General features: G+C 38.0%; 2 protein-coding genes across 2 annotated transcripts; both read right to left on the reverse strand.

The window, feature by feature from the left end:
- Positions 1–1,574: 1,574 nt before the first annotated feature.
- nptxrb (neuronal pentraxin receptor b) lies at positions 1,575–6,101 on the reverse strand. Its single transcript, XM_077225773.1, has 5 exons — positions 5,188–6,101; positions 3,797–4,031; positions 3,466–3,707; positions 3,207–3,386; positions 1,575–2,743 (listed from the first exon to the last, which is right to left on the reverse strand). Exons 1-5 carry the CDS (start codon positions 5,878–5,880, stop codon positions 2,510–2,512), a joined length of 1,584 nt encoding a protein of 527 aa, XP_077081888.1. The 5' UTR covers positions 5,881–6,101; the 3' UTR covers positions 1,575–2,509.
- Positions 6,102–7,920: 1,819 nt separating this feature from the next.
- On the reverse strand, positions 7,921–16,500 carry polr3f (polymerase (RNA) III (DNA directed) polypeptide F). Its single transcript, XM_077226718.1, has 9 exons — positions 16,304–16,500; positions 15,461–15,578; positions 15,306–15,373; positions 13,189–13,256; positions 12,987–13,099; positions 12,758–12,901; positions 10,671–10,778; positions 10,389–10,580; positions 7,921–8,433 (listed from the first exon to the last, which is right to left on the reverse strand). Exons 1-9 carry the CDS (start codon positions 16,357–16,359, stop codon positions 8,356–8,358), a joined length of 945 nt encoding a protein of 314 aa, XP_077082833.1. The 5' UTR covers positions 16,360–16,500; the 3' UTR covers positions 7,921–8,355.
- Positions 16,501–18,402: the final 1,902 nt, after the last annotated feature.

The following is an 18,402-nucleotide window of genomic DNA, read 5'->3' on the forward strand; positions in this document are numbered from 1 at the left end:
CTTTTTCAGAAAACTGCCCTCTAGATGCTGCATCTGTCCCACTATATTCATCTTTGTTGTTTTCTCTCACTTTTTACTGACCTGCATTAAGCTCTAGATACATCTGTGCACAGCTGCTGAGTTTGGCCCAGATAACTGTCACAGTGATCTGAGACCTGTCGGCAAGAGTTTACAGTTATGTTATATTACATTATAATTTACACTACTGCAGTGCTGTCATTTTTTGTAAAATAATCACTTCAGCTAATAAAAACCTTTTTAGCTCCCCATTTCAGTCAAATAAAAGGCATGAATTATAAGTTAACAGCAGCTACACTTTACAACAGTGCAATAAAGCTCAAGGGAGTGATCTTAAATACTTTCTCATATCCCAATTTAGTATTCATTCATGCGTTAAGCTAGCCATTTGTAGGTTAGGATATACATATACAATGCATTCGGATTTTGCAGGCCAGCGTTTGATCATCTAAAAGCTTTCCGTGAGTTTCCCAGACAGACCATGCTTTGATTTGTGGATTATAGGGGATTTTCAGTTACTAGATTTACAAATAAAAGCAGGGGGAGGGGATAATCTAACCTCTAATGTGAGCAAGAATATAAAAGGAGGTTAAGAATGGTACCTTATGAGAAGAAGAGAAGATACTTGCAACAGATGGGAGTCTGGCTGCGCATTGAACACAGTGACACTTACAGGGCGTTACCAGAAAACAGTCACATGCATGTGTCAAACAGATGCTGCAGGGAATAAAGGTAGCTTTTGTACACCATCCTTGCTATGATATTTAATTTTTTTATGTGATTGTGTTTTCTTCCCAGGCTGTTTGTTTATGATTGTTAAATGAATTGAAATGGCAAATACAGATTGTGCAGAGCAGAGGAAATGCACAGAGAGAGAGAAAAGGTTTCTGGTGGGAGAGAAGCTTCAGGGGTCAGTGAGTGTGATGGAGGGGGTGATTAACACACATCTATAATTCAGCAGCAGCATGAAGAGAGTGAATGAGAGGATTAGAATGAGAATAACCTGGATTTGCATAGATTTTCATTCTAAACATTGAGCCAATTATAATCTCATCGTGCATGTACAGTGTTACTTCATGTATATTTTATGTTTTGCTTTGGATTGGTCTAAGGAGTAGTGAATAATAAATCCAATTTAAACTCTTTAGATAGATAGATAGATAGATAGATAGATAGATAGATAGATAGATAGATAGATAGATGGATGGATGGATGGATGGATGGATGGATGGATGGATGGATGGATGGATGGATGGATGGATGGATGGATGGATGGATGGATGGATGGATGGATGGATGGATGGATAGATAGATGGATGGATGGATGGATGGATGGATGGATGGATGGATGGATGGATGGATGGATGGATGGATGGATGGATGGATGGATGGATGGATGGATAGATAGATAGATAGATAGATAGATAGATAGATAGATAGATAGATAGATAGATAGATAGATAGATAGATAGATAGATAGATAGATAAAAGGAAAAAATCGAATTCTGCTGTTAAGTTTCATGACATTTAAATAAACAAGACAATGCACTCTCATATTTATTTTCTTCACCTTTTTAATATTTTCATCCACATGTGTCATAATATCATTGTAGATCCTTGGTGGTGCAAAGATAAAGAAGCACTACACTGACATTACAGCTGATCATCAACCAAATGCAAGAGTCAAATAAACAGACAGGCACTTTCCTAAGCTTTTCTCTGTGATGGGGCAAGGAGGGCTATAGGTACAATGCAAAGGTAACACGACAAGATGCTAAATACTGTTTTACATTCATATTTTCATAGTGAGTGGGCTGCACATCAGATCTTCAAAATTTAGTGTGATGTTTAAGATACTAAGCTTCAAAAAACACATTTTGGTTCAAATATTTTTGGATCTCGCTGAACCTGCATGTGAGAGAAAATACATTGCAGAGTAAGGACCCATTTCACCAGATGCAAAAATACCAACATTTTAAGACATGTTCTGATGAAGATAAGATGTTTTACACCTTTAGGTGCTGCCAGACTGAAAAAACAGTGTAGGGAAGTGACCCTAAGAAACTGGTAATAAAAGCAAGAAAGCAAAAGGCTGCATTGGGAAAGAAGTGAAAGCTCCACTTTACACAAATAATGAAACAAGAGCAAGACAAGTGCTATGATAATGAGCCACATCCATCTTATTAGAAAAACATTCTCTAAATCTGAAGGGACCATTGTGCGGTAATGCTTTAAGAAGAAGGGCATGAAAAAACACAAGCAACACAAGACACAAACAGGCCTTTAAAAGCCATCGGCAGCAGCTCTATCCGAACAAACACAATCACACACACAGACAAATCCCTTTCCTTCCTCAGAGAGAGTATAGCTCTACGGTAAATACATTCTTTACATAGACCCGGACCACAGCACAATTGTCATACATTTCAAGCCTTTTTTTTTCTTATTTACCACCTCCTTAAAAAAGAAAGGAATGAACCCATGGTCCCGTTCATTGCCGGGGATGGGAGCTCTGAACACAGGGGTCCACATGGTCCTTGACAGCCCCACCAAACACGTCCACATCTCGGTCCGTCCAGGGCACCACGTTCCCCAGCCGTGGTGATTCTGGGCAAGCCGCCAGAGCGGCCACTTCTGTTGGCGACAACACCCGGTCCCAAAGGTTAAATAATGAAAGCTCCCCAACAAGAGCCTGGGATGCGTCAAACCGCCCACCAAGGGTGTCCTGCAGTGAAGCCAGGGAGAGACGAAGAATTACACATCGTTAAAGACAATGTAGTATCAAAAATAATGTGCAAAAATGGTACCTTCAAGGAACAACACCTTGTCAAAGGGGCAGTACCCTCAAAGGTAGACCTTTGTACCTTAACAACTCCTGAAGGATGCAAACAGTGTCAGGAAAAAATGTGCAAAAATTGTACCTTAAGGGGTAAAACAGCTTGTCACTGGTGCAGTAAAAGGACAACTTTGTACCTTATCTAACCCTAAAAGGTGCATGTTAGTAGCTTAGAGTTGAAAAATTTACCATTTAGGGTACTTCTATGAAACTTTTAGGGGTGCGAAGGGTACTGCCCCATTGACAAGCTGTTGCACTCCTAAAGGTTCAAATTTTAGCATTTTTTTCTGAGAGTGAAGGTGTACTTTTGAGGGTGTATTCACACTCTTCCAGAACTCCCTGTCTTGCTCACCTGTTCCTGTCCCAATACCAAGACGCCCCCAGATTTGATTGGGTGCCATGCGGATAACCCTTCACCCCGTCCTCTCAACTTTCCGCTTTGATATGCTTTCCAAACTCCATCCCGTAGGGTCCAACTCACACATATGTGCTGCCAGATGCCCTGCGGCAAAGATAGAGGCAGCTGTGCCACCTGTCAATAGAGGGAACGGTTGAGTCCATCAACTGTATTCTGCAAGGTTAATGCAGATGGAAGGTATGGCGGGTCTTACCTTATCATTGATGAGTAGTTCTGCAGGATTATGAATTCCCTGCAACAGGACAATTTCATTGGGTTGTTCCGGTACAGCATAGGAAAATGGTGTCCCAATTCCACTCTCGGCAGGGTTGAGCCACAGACATGCCGTGAAGGCGTACATCTCTGGAATATTCCGCCTGACAAGCCCATACATGTAGTTAGTTCGCACGGGGAAGGACAGTTTATACCCTTGGGGGTAACTGTAATCTGTAAGACCTGAGGAGAAAAGATTAAGAGAATGAGTTTAAAATCGAGAGACAATTTCACCCATTTTCCCCTGTGTTAGACCCAACCCTCCTCCTTACTCTGTTCGAGCTCTGCAATACGCTCTTGCAGGGTGTTGAGTCCCTGGTCGATGTGCTGGTGGTGGCTCTGGGTCTCTTTGCGCAGGTTCTTTCTCTCCTTTTCCAACAGTCTAATCTTCTTTTCCAGCTCTCCCTCCAGATCCTCCACAGGCCGGCCTGGCTCGCCCACCACTACGCTCCCCAATGTGCTCACAGTGTGCTCAGTGTGGTTCAATGCTGCAGGGCCGATTTCCAACTGAGAGAGAATTATGCAATAGGTTATAATTGCAAAACCTAATTTATCCTGTTTAGCATGTTCATCTGATTATATTAGCTTAATTTGCATTACAATAACTTAAAAAATGATGTGCTGTTGAATTTACAGAGAGCATGAGCTGATGTCAGTATTATTTCTGATCCTCACACCTATTATATGTTTTTAGAAGACTTGGAATATGATGCATGAGTTATACAAACTAACTTTTTAAATATTTTATGTTGCCTTTACATCCTTTTGGACAACTTCTTCAAAACTTATTGTTCCTCAGAATAGAGAGTCATAAGGCTTTGGAACGACATAAGGTTGAGTAAATTCAATTCACATTTATAGCATTTTCACAATACAAAGCAGCGCAGAAAATGCATGTTTCAATTGTTAATGAAATTTTGCCCTAATGAACAGGAAATCTAGCATAAAATCAAGATATTTCCTTTAACCTCTTTAAATAATGACAGAATTGTCATTATTGATTATACCAATCCGTAACATTGTAATTTTAGTAGTAGGCTATGTATTTTATTATTTTAAATATTTTTAAATAGCTTATATTTTACATTTTCATTTTTGTAATTTGTTATGTGCTTTTGTCATTTTTACAGTTTTATATTTCTATTTAGCTTTAAATATATTTAACTTAATTTATAATTGTAGTGATTTTATTACTTCAACTTATTTACTTTCAGTTAGTTGACCAGTTTTTCCATATAACATTTATATTTTATTTTATTCCAGCTTTATTTCAATGAATAAAAACGATTTTTAATAGTTTTTTTTGTTTTAGTTAATAACAACTTTGATCCATAAATCTACATCAAAACATCTACAAATCAAGTGTTATTGGGGCTGATGTGCAACTACAGTAGCTGCAAACCTGTTTCTCTCCTCTCTCATGATTTATGTATATGCCTTTCAGGAGATGAACAAGATGGAGGGGAAAGGAATCACTGTCAAGGTGAGAAAGACACACTACAATGTCAATGAACAGGGACACTTCTCCCCAAAATCCCCAAGCATTTTGAGGCATCTTTGCCTTACAAAACTGTTTCCCCTGCCCGTATGGTCCCTGCACAAATTCCCTTTTAGACAGAGAATTAAACTTTCAAGTCTTAAAGTGTTTATTATTATTACCAACCTCTAACTTCTCAATGCGATCTTTAAGTTGAAGAATCGCTCTCTCCAGTTCCTCCACAGCCCGCGCCGTCTGCAGCTGTACTGCAACCGAGCTGCTCACATCATCCCCGGCCATGTGGCGCCGGTTGCTCGACCACACTCCCATACTCCGCTCGTGCAGAGTCCTCTCCTCCAGTCCGTTCTCACACTCCGTGAGCTTCCCGGTTAGCTCCGTGATGGTCCTCTGGTCAATGAGGATCTGGTCGTTTTGTTGCATGACGATCTGTCTGAGCTCCTCAGCAGTGGTGCGGAGGCTCCAGTCCTCCTCGTCGGCAAACGGGTCGTCGGCTTGTTGTCTCAAATCCCTTGATTTGCAATCACTGATGGGAACAGGGGTACAAATGAGTCGATCGAGGGTGAACTGTTTGGGACTCGGCCCAGTCACGTCCCCGGTGCTCAATTCATTGAGCGACGGTATCTCCAGGCCGATGTCCAATCCGCCTCCTTCGTAGGATTCAGCACCATGGAGAGCTCCGAGAGGGCCGGCGCGCGCCACGGATCCCGGCAGCGGCTCCAGCAGTGAGAGCGAGCGGTTGTCGGAGAGCGCGTGGGGCGCGGCGGCCGATGATCGCGAATACACGCTGGCGATGATGCAGATGACCGCGCCAAGAAAAGCCAGGAAGCCGGCGGACACCAAAACCACGACAAACTTCATCGCGCCAATTGAGATTTACAATAAATGCGCTGAATGTACCTTTAAGGGTGTTTAATAATTACAAAACAAAATGTAAACGAGAACACATTCAGTTTTCTCCATCAGAAGCAGGTGTGGATGAAATGAAGGTCAATGCATCGGTTGTTTTTCCTTCGTTCTCTGTAGATGATGCTGCGCCTCCTCCTCTCGTGTTGCTAAGCGCCCCTCTGTCCGGTTACTATGGCTACTGCGCGCGAGACTGTGATAAAAATGCGTGATGTGTCACATAGATGTAATACACACCTTTAGGTATCTTCATCATCTATGACTGCTTTGGCAGAACATGCCAACAGACAGAGATGCTGAAAAGAAAATGCATAGCCTATTAGAACATAATGAGTGAATAGAGTTGTTATACCAAAATTTTGTGATCCATTTTCAACACAAGCATGATTGGTCGGGCACAATTTATCTTAAGTTTAGCCTACCTAATATACACTATTTAATGGTTTGGGATCGTAAGATTTTTAAATGTTTTTGAGAGAAGTAACTTATGCTCACCAAGGCTGCATGTATGTGATCAAAAATACAGCAAAAACAGTAATATTGCGAAATATTATTACTATTTAAAATAAATATATTTGATAATATTTTATATGAATATATTTTAAAATGTGATTTATTCCTGTGATCAAAGCTGCATTTCAGCATAATTACTCAGTCTTCAGTGTCACATGATCCTTCAGAAATCAATCTATGATGATTTTATAATCAAGAAACTTTTCTGATGAATATTATTAAAGCAGTTGTGCTGATTGATGTTGTTGTGGAAACCGTGATACAACTTTTTTAGGGTTATTTGATTAATAGAAAGTTGAAAAGAGCATTTATTTGAAAAAGTAATTTCCACAATGTAAATGTTTAGTCACTCTTGGTCAATTTAATGCATCCTTGCTGAATACATTTTTTTTCTTAAAAAAAACAGCAGTCTATGTGTGTGTATTTATAATGTAAATATGATACTGTATAGAGTATATTTTAGACACAACAAAGCCAATTATTTGGTCTATTTTCGCTCCATCAACGACAATTGTACCAAACAAAGACAAAGCATATCCCTATTCTGAGACGGTGAATAGCTGATTCAAAAACTCGCCCTCTTTTTTCATTCCTGAATGAATTTCTATTGATCGAATCTGCTGGATAAATGACTCTCTCATAAAGACCAGTCAGTCGTCGCCACCTACTGTCGAAACGACGTAATTTACGCAGGTAAAGTTGCTCCTTGCTCTTGACTACGTTTTGTATGCACTAAATACAACTTTAACAATCAAAGCGCAAACTACTCACTCGAAAAATGGCAGCATTAAAAAAAGACCACAATATTTTGAATCCTTCATATGCACAAATTCCAGTAAAGAAAACTTAATCGTCGGGATAAGTAAAGAGTCCCAAAAACAAAATAAAACTTAGTTAAAAACATTCAAGCAAGCAAATTACACTGTGTGTGTGTATATATATATATATATATATATATATATATATATATATATATATGTATATGCAGTATCTCACAAATGTGAGTATACCCCTCACATTTGTGTACACATTTGTCTTTTCATTGGACAACACTGAATGACACTTTGCTACAATGTCAAGTAGTGAGTGTACAGCTTGTATAACAGTGTAAATTGGCTGTCCCCTCAAAATAACTCAACACACAGCCATAAATGTCTAAATCACTGGAAACAAAAGTGAGTACACCAGAAGTGAAAATGTGAGGGCTGTACTCACTTTCTTGAGATACTGTATATAATATATGTATATCCTTTAAGATTTTTTTTAAAGGAGTTTAAGAACAATATTTGAAGCATCATGTTAACCATGCGATATGGCAGAATTTTTTTTTAACATGACCTAAAATGTGAAATTATGTAACGACACAAAATGCTAAATTATAGAATAAAATATGCCCCATCATGACAACAGTTGTCTCCACAGTTGCGTTGTCTGTAAATATATTTTTCTTTAGCAATTTTTTTTAAATCACAAATTTAAGTCTTTTTTTAACTTGAGGTCAGTGCTGATTTATTGAATTTGTCTTATTAAAAAAACCACATATGTGTCATTCACAATATGCTAAAGTATGGATGCCGTGCATTGAAATTATAGGGGTGCACAAACACAGTCCAATATATAGACTACCTATCAACAAATTATCAAACCTTTATTTATTGAAATGGTTGAGGTATATCTTTAAAGACATATCTATGGGTGAAAAAAAGAATAAACAATTACCAAAACAGAACAAAAAAATACATCAGTCTTTTTTCTGACTCCAAATGTAAGCTGCTTCTTATCCACTCAGTGTAGTTCTGCTTGTATCATTGAAGCCATTAATGTTGGATATAAATAAAATAAATCTTCAGCTGCATCGAATCGCTGCATGAAAAATACTTTCTCCACAGAGAAAAACAAAGACATCCGCTTGGCTGGTCAGAAGTCCAGCCACTCCACCATGTAAACACAGTTAGATGGAGAGATTTCACCCCCTTCATGACAGTCATCAAACACCTAGAAGACAAAGAGTTAACTTAGCACATTAAACCACATGATGTAATCAAATAAAATAGATTTTATCCTTTTATTATTAGGGCTGTCAACTGATTAAAAGGTTTGATCTAATAAATTACATGATGTGCCGTTTAATCGCACATTAACTTTGGCCAACAAGTTGCTCCCAAAAGATAATTTAAAGGTGCTCAAAGCGATGTCATGCGTTTTTTAGGCCAAAACATTTTTTGTCACATACAGCAAGCATCTCCTCACTATCCGCTAGCTGCCTGTCCCCTGAACACACTGTAGAAAAACACGGTCTCGCAGTCGCAGACACCCCAGGCTCCACAAACGGCAACAAAAACAAACTGGGCTAACCCGCACCACGAAACATAGCAAACTGTTCCAGCCAATAACCCACAAGAGGATTCGGGGGGCGGGGTTTGGGGGGTTAGTACGCGGATGAGGAGGAGGGAGGGTCTAGCTAGCCTCCGTTTTGTTTGACAATACTTTAAACGTCAACAAGAAGTGACATCACCCGACATCGCTTAGAGCACCTTTTAAGTCGTCATTGTGTTAAATGAGAAAAGCATCAAAAAGATTGAATTTTTTGATTTAGGAAAGAACTTATTATACAAACTTTTAGGCAGCAATGGCCTTGATTTTTTTCAGAAGCTGCATCAGAATTGGTATTTTTGTCTCATGAAAGCATTTACACCGCAATTACAATTAAATAATGCCATGAGATTAATGGGTTTTAAAATGTAAAAGGGATAGCTTACCCAAAAATGAAAATTCTGTTAGTATGTATTAGCCTTGTACGACAAAAAGGTGTGGTGATGTCGCAGAGGATAAGACACATGTCTTTGGTGTGAGAGACCCAGGTTCGAATCCACTGTGAGACTGTTTGTCCCTGAGCAAGACACTTAACCGCTAATTGCTCCAGAGGCGTGCGACCTCTGACATACATAGCAATTGTAAGTCGCCTTGGATAAAAGCGTCAGCTAAATGAATAAATGTAAATGTAAAAACTCCCCAATATATTGAACTTTAGGAGCAACCTAACAGCGATCTATAGGTTACATTATACAGTGAATTGTTGCCCTGCATGTTTGTCACCAAGCAGCTGTATGAAATAAAAGATGGTCTGAACTAGAGGTCTGCACTCCCGCGGGAGTCCCGCGGGTCCCGACGCAAAACAGTGCGGCGCGGGACAAATTTTTAAAGGTCATTGCGGGAGCGGGCGGGATGATGAGGTGCACTTGCGGGTGCGGGCGGGAGGGATGATACGCTGCACTCCCGCAAATTAAATATGAGTATAAAGTAAAATATATAAATGATTAAAGTAGCGTACATAATTTGTAGTTGTGAGGGAGATTCTGATTGGCAGCAATAAAAACGTTTTAAGCAGCCTAAACTTGTGAATGTTGTCGGGTAGGGCGGGGCCTAATCTCACGCACACTTGTTTAGAGACAATTCCTTTCCCGCTGCTCCGAGTTCGAATTCGAAAGCTAGTTCAAGTTCAAAATAGACAGCATGGACGAGGAACAGAGCGCCTCTAGTGCTTCAGATAAAGTACTGTTGTGAATATTATGCTGTTCGTAATATGGGACCAATAAATATGTTACCAAGTATTGGTAAGGAATTTTGTGTGCACGCATTTTTTTCCCCAAGACCTTTCGTCAGACAGAAAGTGCGGGCGGGAGCGGGACATTATATCACAGATGCGGGCGGGAGCGGTACTAAAAATGACAAATCTTTGCGGGAGCGGGCGGGAGTGGGACTGAACACTGCGGGAGCGGGTCTGAAAATTGTGTCCCGCGCAGACCTCTAGTCTGCGATGGGGAGGGTGCATTAAATGTGTTAAGCATATTAACACATTATATTTTCCATAACTTATTAATTAAATTAACGTGTTAAATCGACAGCCAATTCGGACTTTTGATTATTTATTCTAAATATATAAACATTACCGGACACAATCCACATGGTGTTTTGACCAGGCCTGTGGGTTGAATTATGGGATTCACTCCCCTGTAGAGCTTCATCTGTCCATCGACACTCCCCACCGTCCCCTCTTTAGCAGCGATTATGGTCATCTCCACCTTGCCATCAAAGATCAGTGTGTTTAGGATGGTCTCGATGTCCTCCATGGACAGATCAACCTGCGCACAGGAACATCCTCATATAATAAACCCATTCAGTTTTATACACGTTTAATAACTCTGCAGTATTAAGATATTATTCCCACTCACTTTGCTGATGCCGAGCTCACAGATGTACTTCCACACTTCATGAGACGTGGCAAATGAGCTGTTTCTTTGCACCATGGGGCTCTGCTTACTGTCTCTCGCTGCTTCAGCCTAAAAACAAACACATTTCTAATAATTCTTTCCCGGTCATTGATGGAACTTTCCATCATTTACGACATATTGCTTCCCAATTATTGACGAAATTGTCCGTAATTCATAACACAACGCTTCGCAGCCGTTGACAGAACTTTCCATCATTTAGGACACAACGCTTCCCCAACACTGACAGATTTTTTTCCTTCATTTATGACAACGCTGATGGAATTGTCCATAATTTACAACACAACGCTTTACCGCCATTTAATCCTTTTTTTTTATCATTTACGACACAACACTTCCCTGCCATTGAAGAAATTGTCCATCATTTATGACACAACGCCTCCAGCAATTCATGTTTTCACTGTTATACGGTAGGGGGCGCTATTACACCTCTTCTGAAATAGTACAGAATCTCCAGATCAAAACACAGGAAAAGCAGAAGTGACATCCGGTAAACGCATTGCTTACGCATAGGTAAGCTAATGCGATCATTAAACATTAATCATCATATAAATCAGTGGTTCTCAAACGTTTTCGGTCATTCCCCACTTTGGACAAGGGGGAATCTTCAAGCCCCACCTGCCCCCATCGCCCCAACACAATGCTAATGAAATAAGCAACAAGCTTAAAACGTTCCAATTTATTGAAATAACAAGTAGTATCAGTATAGTAACAAGTTGTATCTAAATACAAACTAACTATCTACATCAAATAACAGCAAGTTCATAAATAAAGAAAATAAAAGTGCAGCTGTGTTATAACTTGCATGAAATTCAAAAAATAGAGAAAATAAAAGTGCAGTTGTGTCAATTTGTATCAAGTTCAAAAATAGAAAAGAAATAAAAGTGCCACTCGTCATAGCATCAGCATCCCCTGGTGGGGAGCTGTGGACTAACATAATATTTTACTTAAAAACGTGAAATAAAAAAAATATATTACACATATAGCCTATATATTAAAATAGACATAACATACTGTGTTTGATATGGGATTAAAATGAAGGGCAGTGTATACGATATAAACTAATGATTAATTATTTTAATATTCCTTAAATTTGTTCCGATCAGAGCATGTGAGCGGAGAACGCATTTCTGAATATTCCTCCGCTCGCTCATCCCGCTCAGGGTCGCTCGCTCAACCCAGAATGCCCTACTGGTTTAAAAATATGTGGAATAAGGGCTGTCTCCGACTAAAGTTTTTTTCTAGTCGACCAGTAATTGTTCATTTAAGCCATTAGTGGACAAATCGCCCCTTTATATTGGTTTAATTACTTAAATAGGCTATACAGGATAATGAGCGTTATATTGCCGCACTCAAGCGTACGACCGCACACATAAGGCTTGCCACAAAGAACCGGCAAAAGTAATGATTATGAATGTGTAAAAAATAGCAAGGAGACATTTAATTGTTTATTAATAAACTGGTGTTTTCTGTGTCGCTGCAAAGATGAAGTTGACGCTGCGGACTCGCCGTCAACAAATAAAGATATAAAGGCATAAAAAGGAAAATTTACTCCCGTTTGGGGCGGCCCACCTGTCACGTCTCTATTCCCCACCAGTGGGGCGCGCCCCACACTTTGAGAACCGGTGATATAAATCAAAACTGCCTAATTTTACCGAATTAAATGTCGAGCCCAGGTAGATGTATAGGACTGTGAAGAATTGGGGGGTGTTGATGGACTCGATCTACTCGATCTATCTTTTGATCATTGTTCTGAATCAGATCCGAATGTTGCTTTTTTTAAAAGAAACTTGCCAATAATCAAGTGTTGCTTAAAAGCAGAAGATCGGTTCTTTCTTTTGATATATTGAATCTTCCGATATTCATACAACAAAATATTCTGGGGGCCATGACATTTTTGTGAAAATGATTAAATGTTGGCGATGACTGGTAACTTTTTTTTAAATGCTAACAAGGAAACAGCAGAATTCAAAGTGTGAAAAATTCAAGATCACAAAGATTAAGAGGAATATGAAATATTACAATCTAACCTTACTTTGCAGGAACTTAAAGCACTGTTGGTTGAGAACCTCAACAAACTCTGACTCGAAATCTTGATCGCTATACCAGGCGCCTCCTGTCACAGATCGGTCCGGCTGCAGGTTGTACAGCATATAGACCTTCTTCTTAGAGGCCTGGATGGGAGAAATCCAAGACTTTTCAAAAGGTCTGAGGCAAATTAAACATTTTAAATGTCTAAATGTTTGGAGATCAACTCACTGCAACAGACTTCACCGCTTTGATGAGTTTCTTACTCTCAAGATTCTTGAGGATTTTATTGATTTCTGTGAGTGGAAGGTTACTCTTATATCTGATCTCTCTGCTCCAAATTCCTTTAGAAAACAGAAAAAGCAATTAAAAATAAACTCTTTATCACTATAGATCAGTTGCTAAACGCAAACAAATAAAAAATGCATTTTACCTTTATTCCCAGCATCCTCTATGATTTGGTAAACTAGTTTTTCTTGGTTATCAGAGCCTTTTACTTTACTGTGAAAAAATAAATGCATAAATTATACATTATAAAAATTTTAAATTCATTTTAATGTCTTTTTTTAATTACATTGAAATTTATGTGCACATATTTGCAAACATATTCACTAAATTTGAGTGAAATATATATATACTTTAATTCAATAAGCTTGTGTTCACATTTATAAAACACACACATGCTTGTGTATATACTTATATATATATATACCCACACACACACACACACACACACATATATACACAGACATATATATACACATATATATGTATACATATATGTGTGTGTATATATATATATATATATGTAATATATATACAGGTCCTTCTCAAAAAATTAGCATATTGTGATAAAGTTCATTATTTTCCATAATGTAATGATAATAATTAAACTTTCATATATTTTAGATTCATTGCACACCAACTGAAATATTTCAGGTCTTTTATTGTTTTAATACTGATGATTTTGGCATACAGCTCATGAAAACCCAAAATTCCTATCTAAAAAAATTAGCATATCATGAAAAGGGTCTCTAAACGAGCTATTAACCTAATCATCTGAATCAACTAATTAACTCTAAACACCTGCAAAAGATTCCTGAGGCTTTTAAAAACTCCCAGCCTGTTTCATTACTCAAAACCGCAATCATGGGTAAGACTGCCGACCTGACTGCTGTCCAGAAGGCCATCATTGACACCCTCAAGCAAGAGGGTAAGACACAGAAAGAAATTGTGGCGTGGCATGGAGGCAATCAGCCTGTGGCACTGCTGAGGTGTTATGGAGGCCCAGGATGCTTCGATAGCGGCCTTAAGCTCATCCAGAGTGTTGGGTCTTGCGTCTCTCAACTTTCTCTTCACAATATCCCACAGATTCTCTATGGGGTTCAGGTCAGGAGAGTTGGCAGGCCAATTGAGCACAGTAATACCATGGTCAGTAAACCATTTACCAGTGGTTTTGGCACTGTGAGCAGGTGCCAGGTCGTGCTGAAAAATGAAATCTTCATCTCCATAAAGCTTTTCAGCAGATGGAAGCATGAAGTGCTCCAAAATCTCCTGATAGCTAGCTGCATTGACCCTGCCCTTGATAAAACACAGTGGACCAACACCAGCAGCTGACATGGCACCCCAGACCATCACTGACTGTGGGTACTCCAGTGCTGCTTCTCTGTAGCCCAGGTCAGGCGCTTCTGCCGCTGTTTCTGGTTCAAAAGTGGCTTGACCTGGGGAATGCGGCACATGTAGCCCATTTCCTGCACACGCCTGTGCACGGTGACTCTGGATGTTTCTACTCCAGACTCAGTCCACTGCTTCCTCAGGTCCCCCAAGGTCTGGAATCGGTCCTTCTCCACAATCTTCCTCAGGGTCCGGTCACCTCTTCTCGTTGTGCAGCGTTTTTTGCCACACTTTTTCCTTCCCACAGACTTCCCACTGAGGTGCCTTGATACAGCACTCTGGGAACAGCCTATTTGTTCAGAAATTTCTTTCTGTGTCTTACCCTCTTGCTTTAGTGTGTCAATGATGGCCTTCTGGACAGCAGTCAGGTCGGCAGTCTTACCCATGATTGCGGTTTTGAGTAATGAAACAGGCTGGGAGTTTTTAAAAGCCTCAGGAATCTTTTGCAGGTGTTTAGAGTTAATTAGTTGATTCAGATGATTAGGTTAATAGCTCGTTTAGAGACCCTTTTCATGATATGCTAATTTTCTGAGATAGGAATTTGGGGTTTTCATGAGCTGTATGCCAAAATCATCAGTATTAAAACAATAAAAGACCTGAAATATTTTATTTGGTGTGCAATGAATCTAAAATATATGAAAGTTTAATTTTTATCATTACATTATGGAAAATAATGAACTTTATCACAATATGCTAATTTTTTGAGAAGGACCTGTATATGTGTATATATATGTAATATATATATATATATATATATATAGATAGATAGATAGATAGATAGATAGATAGATAGATAGATAGATAGATAAATAATACACATACACAAACTTATATATAGCAAATTAAGATGATGTGCTTGCATTTAAAGAGACAAACCTTGCAGACTGAACATCTTTAAGCCTGTATAAAAGGCCATTGTTGTTCTTGAGCAAGTCTAACTGACCCTGAGAACAGAAATGAAGAATCACACATGAGTATAAAGAGCAGAGACACATGTTTCATGCACTGTCAGCTGGAGCTGAACATCTCACCACAGACAGCAGTCTGTTGATGGCCGAGGCTCGCTGCTGCGCCTCAACGTGCGGCATGTCATTCTGGATGACCTGGTCTGTGATCCCTTGTGGAAACTGCTGACACAGCTCTTTTATCCTTTAATAGAGGGAAAAAATAAGGTCCATGAGGAATATCAATTACATTTCCCAAAATTCTCTGCGCAACACGACAAAAATATATTCCTTTGCTCTTCGCTTATGATAAAAGGTCGATAAAAATCTTCCTGTTTCAGTTAGTACTAAAAGAAAGATCAAAATGTAACATTTAATTCCGAACAAAAATACTTAAAGTGATGGTTCACCCTGTCATCATATACTCTCCCTCAAGTTATTCCAAACCTGTATGAGTTTCTTTCTTCAGCTGAACACAAAAGAAGATATTTTAAAGAATCAAACAGTTGATGAACCACATTGACTTCAATAGTATTTTTTTCTCCAAACTATGGAAGTCAATGTGGTCCATCAGCTGTTTGGTTATCCATAATCTTCAAAATAACTTATTTTGTGTTCAGCAGAAAGGAAAACTCATTCAGGGTTGGAACAACATGAGGGTGAGTAAATGCTGACAGAATTTTCGTTTTTGGGGGAACTAAGTTATCCCTTTAAACTTTCGCAACATTTAAAACATGCACATATTACCACGACGCTCATCTTCTGGGTCTAAGCTTCGTTTTGTTCGTTTTGCCATTAACTCAAGTACTTACAATACACAAAGTCTACAGAATAGTTTTGATGTTAACTTTAATTGCTTCTTAAATTCATTCACGCGTTATGCTGTGTTTACAGGCCAAGACTCGCATGTTAAAACTGAGCTGAACTCACCGATTCTCGATATCTACAGGGTCCGTTGACTCTTTTTTGACTTTAACTTCTGTCATTGTTAATGAGAAAGGAATTACTTGAGGAGAAAGTCAAATGTCAACAATAATAGTAATAATGAATTCATATATCCATTTGAAGTTTAAGTGAAACGCTGGAGAATGTAAGTCTGCACTCATCAAGTCTCGCGGTAGGCGGGGAGAGTTACAGGCGCCTGGGTTGCCAGATCGCGCCAAATAAACGTACAAACAGGTTATCAATAACTGGAAAAAATTAGCAACTTTCTTCTTCTCAATAAGTGAAAATAAGCTATTTTGTGGTTAACACTGACTTTAATCTGGAAGAATACCAATAAAACCCACAAACGCGACTTACAATATTTATAACCAGAACATCTCAGAACAAACGCAAAGTCACGAATAAAAGGAAGACATGGCAACACATACAGGCAGATTGCGAACCAAGTAAAAGCTTCATTCCGCCACCTACTGTGCTGGAGTGCGACAAGACTTCATATAAAAGATCTTTTTTTATTAATTTGTTCAATGACATTCAGCATCATAGAAATATTTTTCTGTTGTTGTTTTGTTATTTCTTTCCTGTTTGTTTTGGTAATCCTTAATACGTCTCCTATACTGATATGCATTTTACAATTTACCTGAACCATCAATACTTTTTTTTCATATTTGATAATGTCTGTTTTGGACTGTGTGTGTTTGTTTTATTTTTTTTTACAGTCTATGGTGTTTTTGCAGCTCTAACATCTACACGCTGCATTCATTCATTCATTTTTTATTTATTTATTTATTTTTTATTTTTTGCAGATTCCTAATGACACATCTTCTTTTATAAGAATTATTCAATTACCAGCACAGGGATTTCAGTTAAAAAGGTTGAATTTGTGGGAAGAAAAGAAATTTAATCATCAGTGTGTTTACTTTGCCATTGACGGGCATATCTCATTGGGCCTATACAAAATGGGTTCTGTATTATAATGTATCGTTTCATATGCATTATTGAGACATGCATAACTGGCCTGTAGGGGGAAGCATTGGCTTACACAAAATACAAACATTTTGACACTTTTATGTAGTATTTTTTTAAATGTAGAACTTATGATAAATAATAATTTATGTGTACACTTTAGGTAAATATAGTCTCTCACATTTCTGCTTGTAACTCCTCTGTTGCCATGATGGCGTCATTATTATTTTGCATTCAATTGAGTATTTGCCTATAAAAGATTTTAATAAAATGTTGGTAATTATATATTTAATTACCAATATATATATATATATATATATATATATATATATATATATATATATATATATATATATAGTACATTGATGTATAGATTATTATAAAAGATTTTGATGTTAATTTCTCTGAATTCAGTGATTGATAATTAAGGTTAATCTAGGTTAAGTTTGACTGTAATATTAAGATTATTTTTTTCTACTCACTACAGTAGCCTACTGTACTGTGTATTATTTATTTAATCATTTTAATCTATGTTATATTATTTATTTTATTCATTTATTAATTGTACAATTTTACTTTTATCTAATATTTAGCCTATTATATTTAATTGTTTTTTTTTTATCTATTTTGCGTCTATTTTCATATTTTTGTTATGTATTTATTTTAATCTTATTATTTATTTATTTATTTATTTTTATACTGTTTAGGGTCCCTAGCACTTCCTTGTGGACCCCTGTGGGTCACCGGACCCCAGTTAAATAACTCTTGTCTTGAAATATGAAACACTGAAGAAATGTAAACTGTATGATCAGAATTTCTCTGTCCAAAATTATAAAACACTGGTTATTTCGCAGACATAACTCAAGAAGGTCAGTATAGCTGAGAGAAGCAATTCATTATTTTGACAAGCGTTATGTCTTACTATGCAATTTTGCAATATGAATCCGACAGTCAGTAAATGGACTGTAACTAACACAAGTTACAAAAAATATTTTAATTGTATTGAAGTTTTTAAATCAACGCAACAACACAGTGATACAAGCATACAGTGTAAGTTTGATATTTCATATCATCTAATATTTCATGTGCTTTGTCAAAAACGAATTATCTCATAGTTA

The sequence above is a fragment of the Siphateles boraxobius genome, unplaced genomic scaffold (assembly GCF_051911475.1).
Source record: "Siphateles boraxobius isolate OS27281-9 unplaced genomic scaffold, OSU_SipBor_1 13, whole genome shotgun sequence".
Classification (NCBI taxonomy): domain Eukaryota; kingdom Metazoa; phylum Chordata; class Actinopteri; order Cypriniformes; family Leuciscidae; genus Siphateles; species Siphateles boraxobius.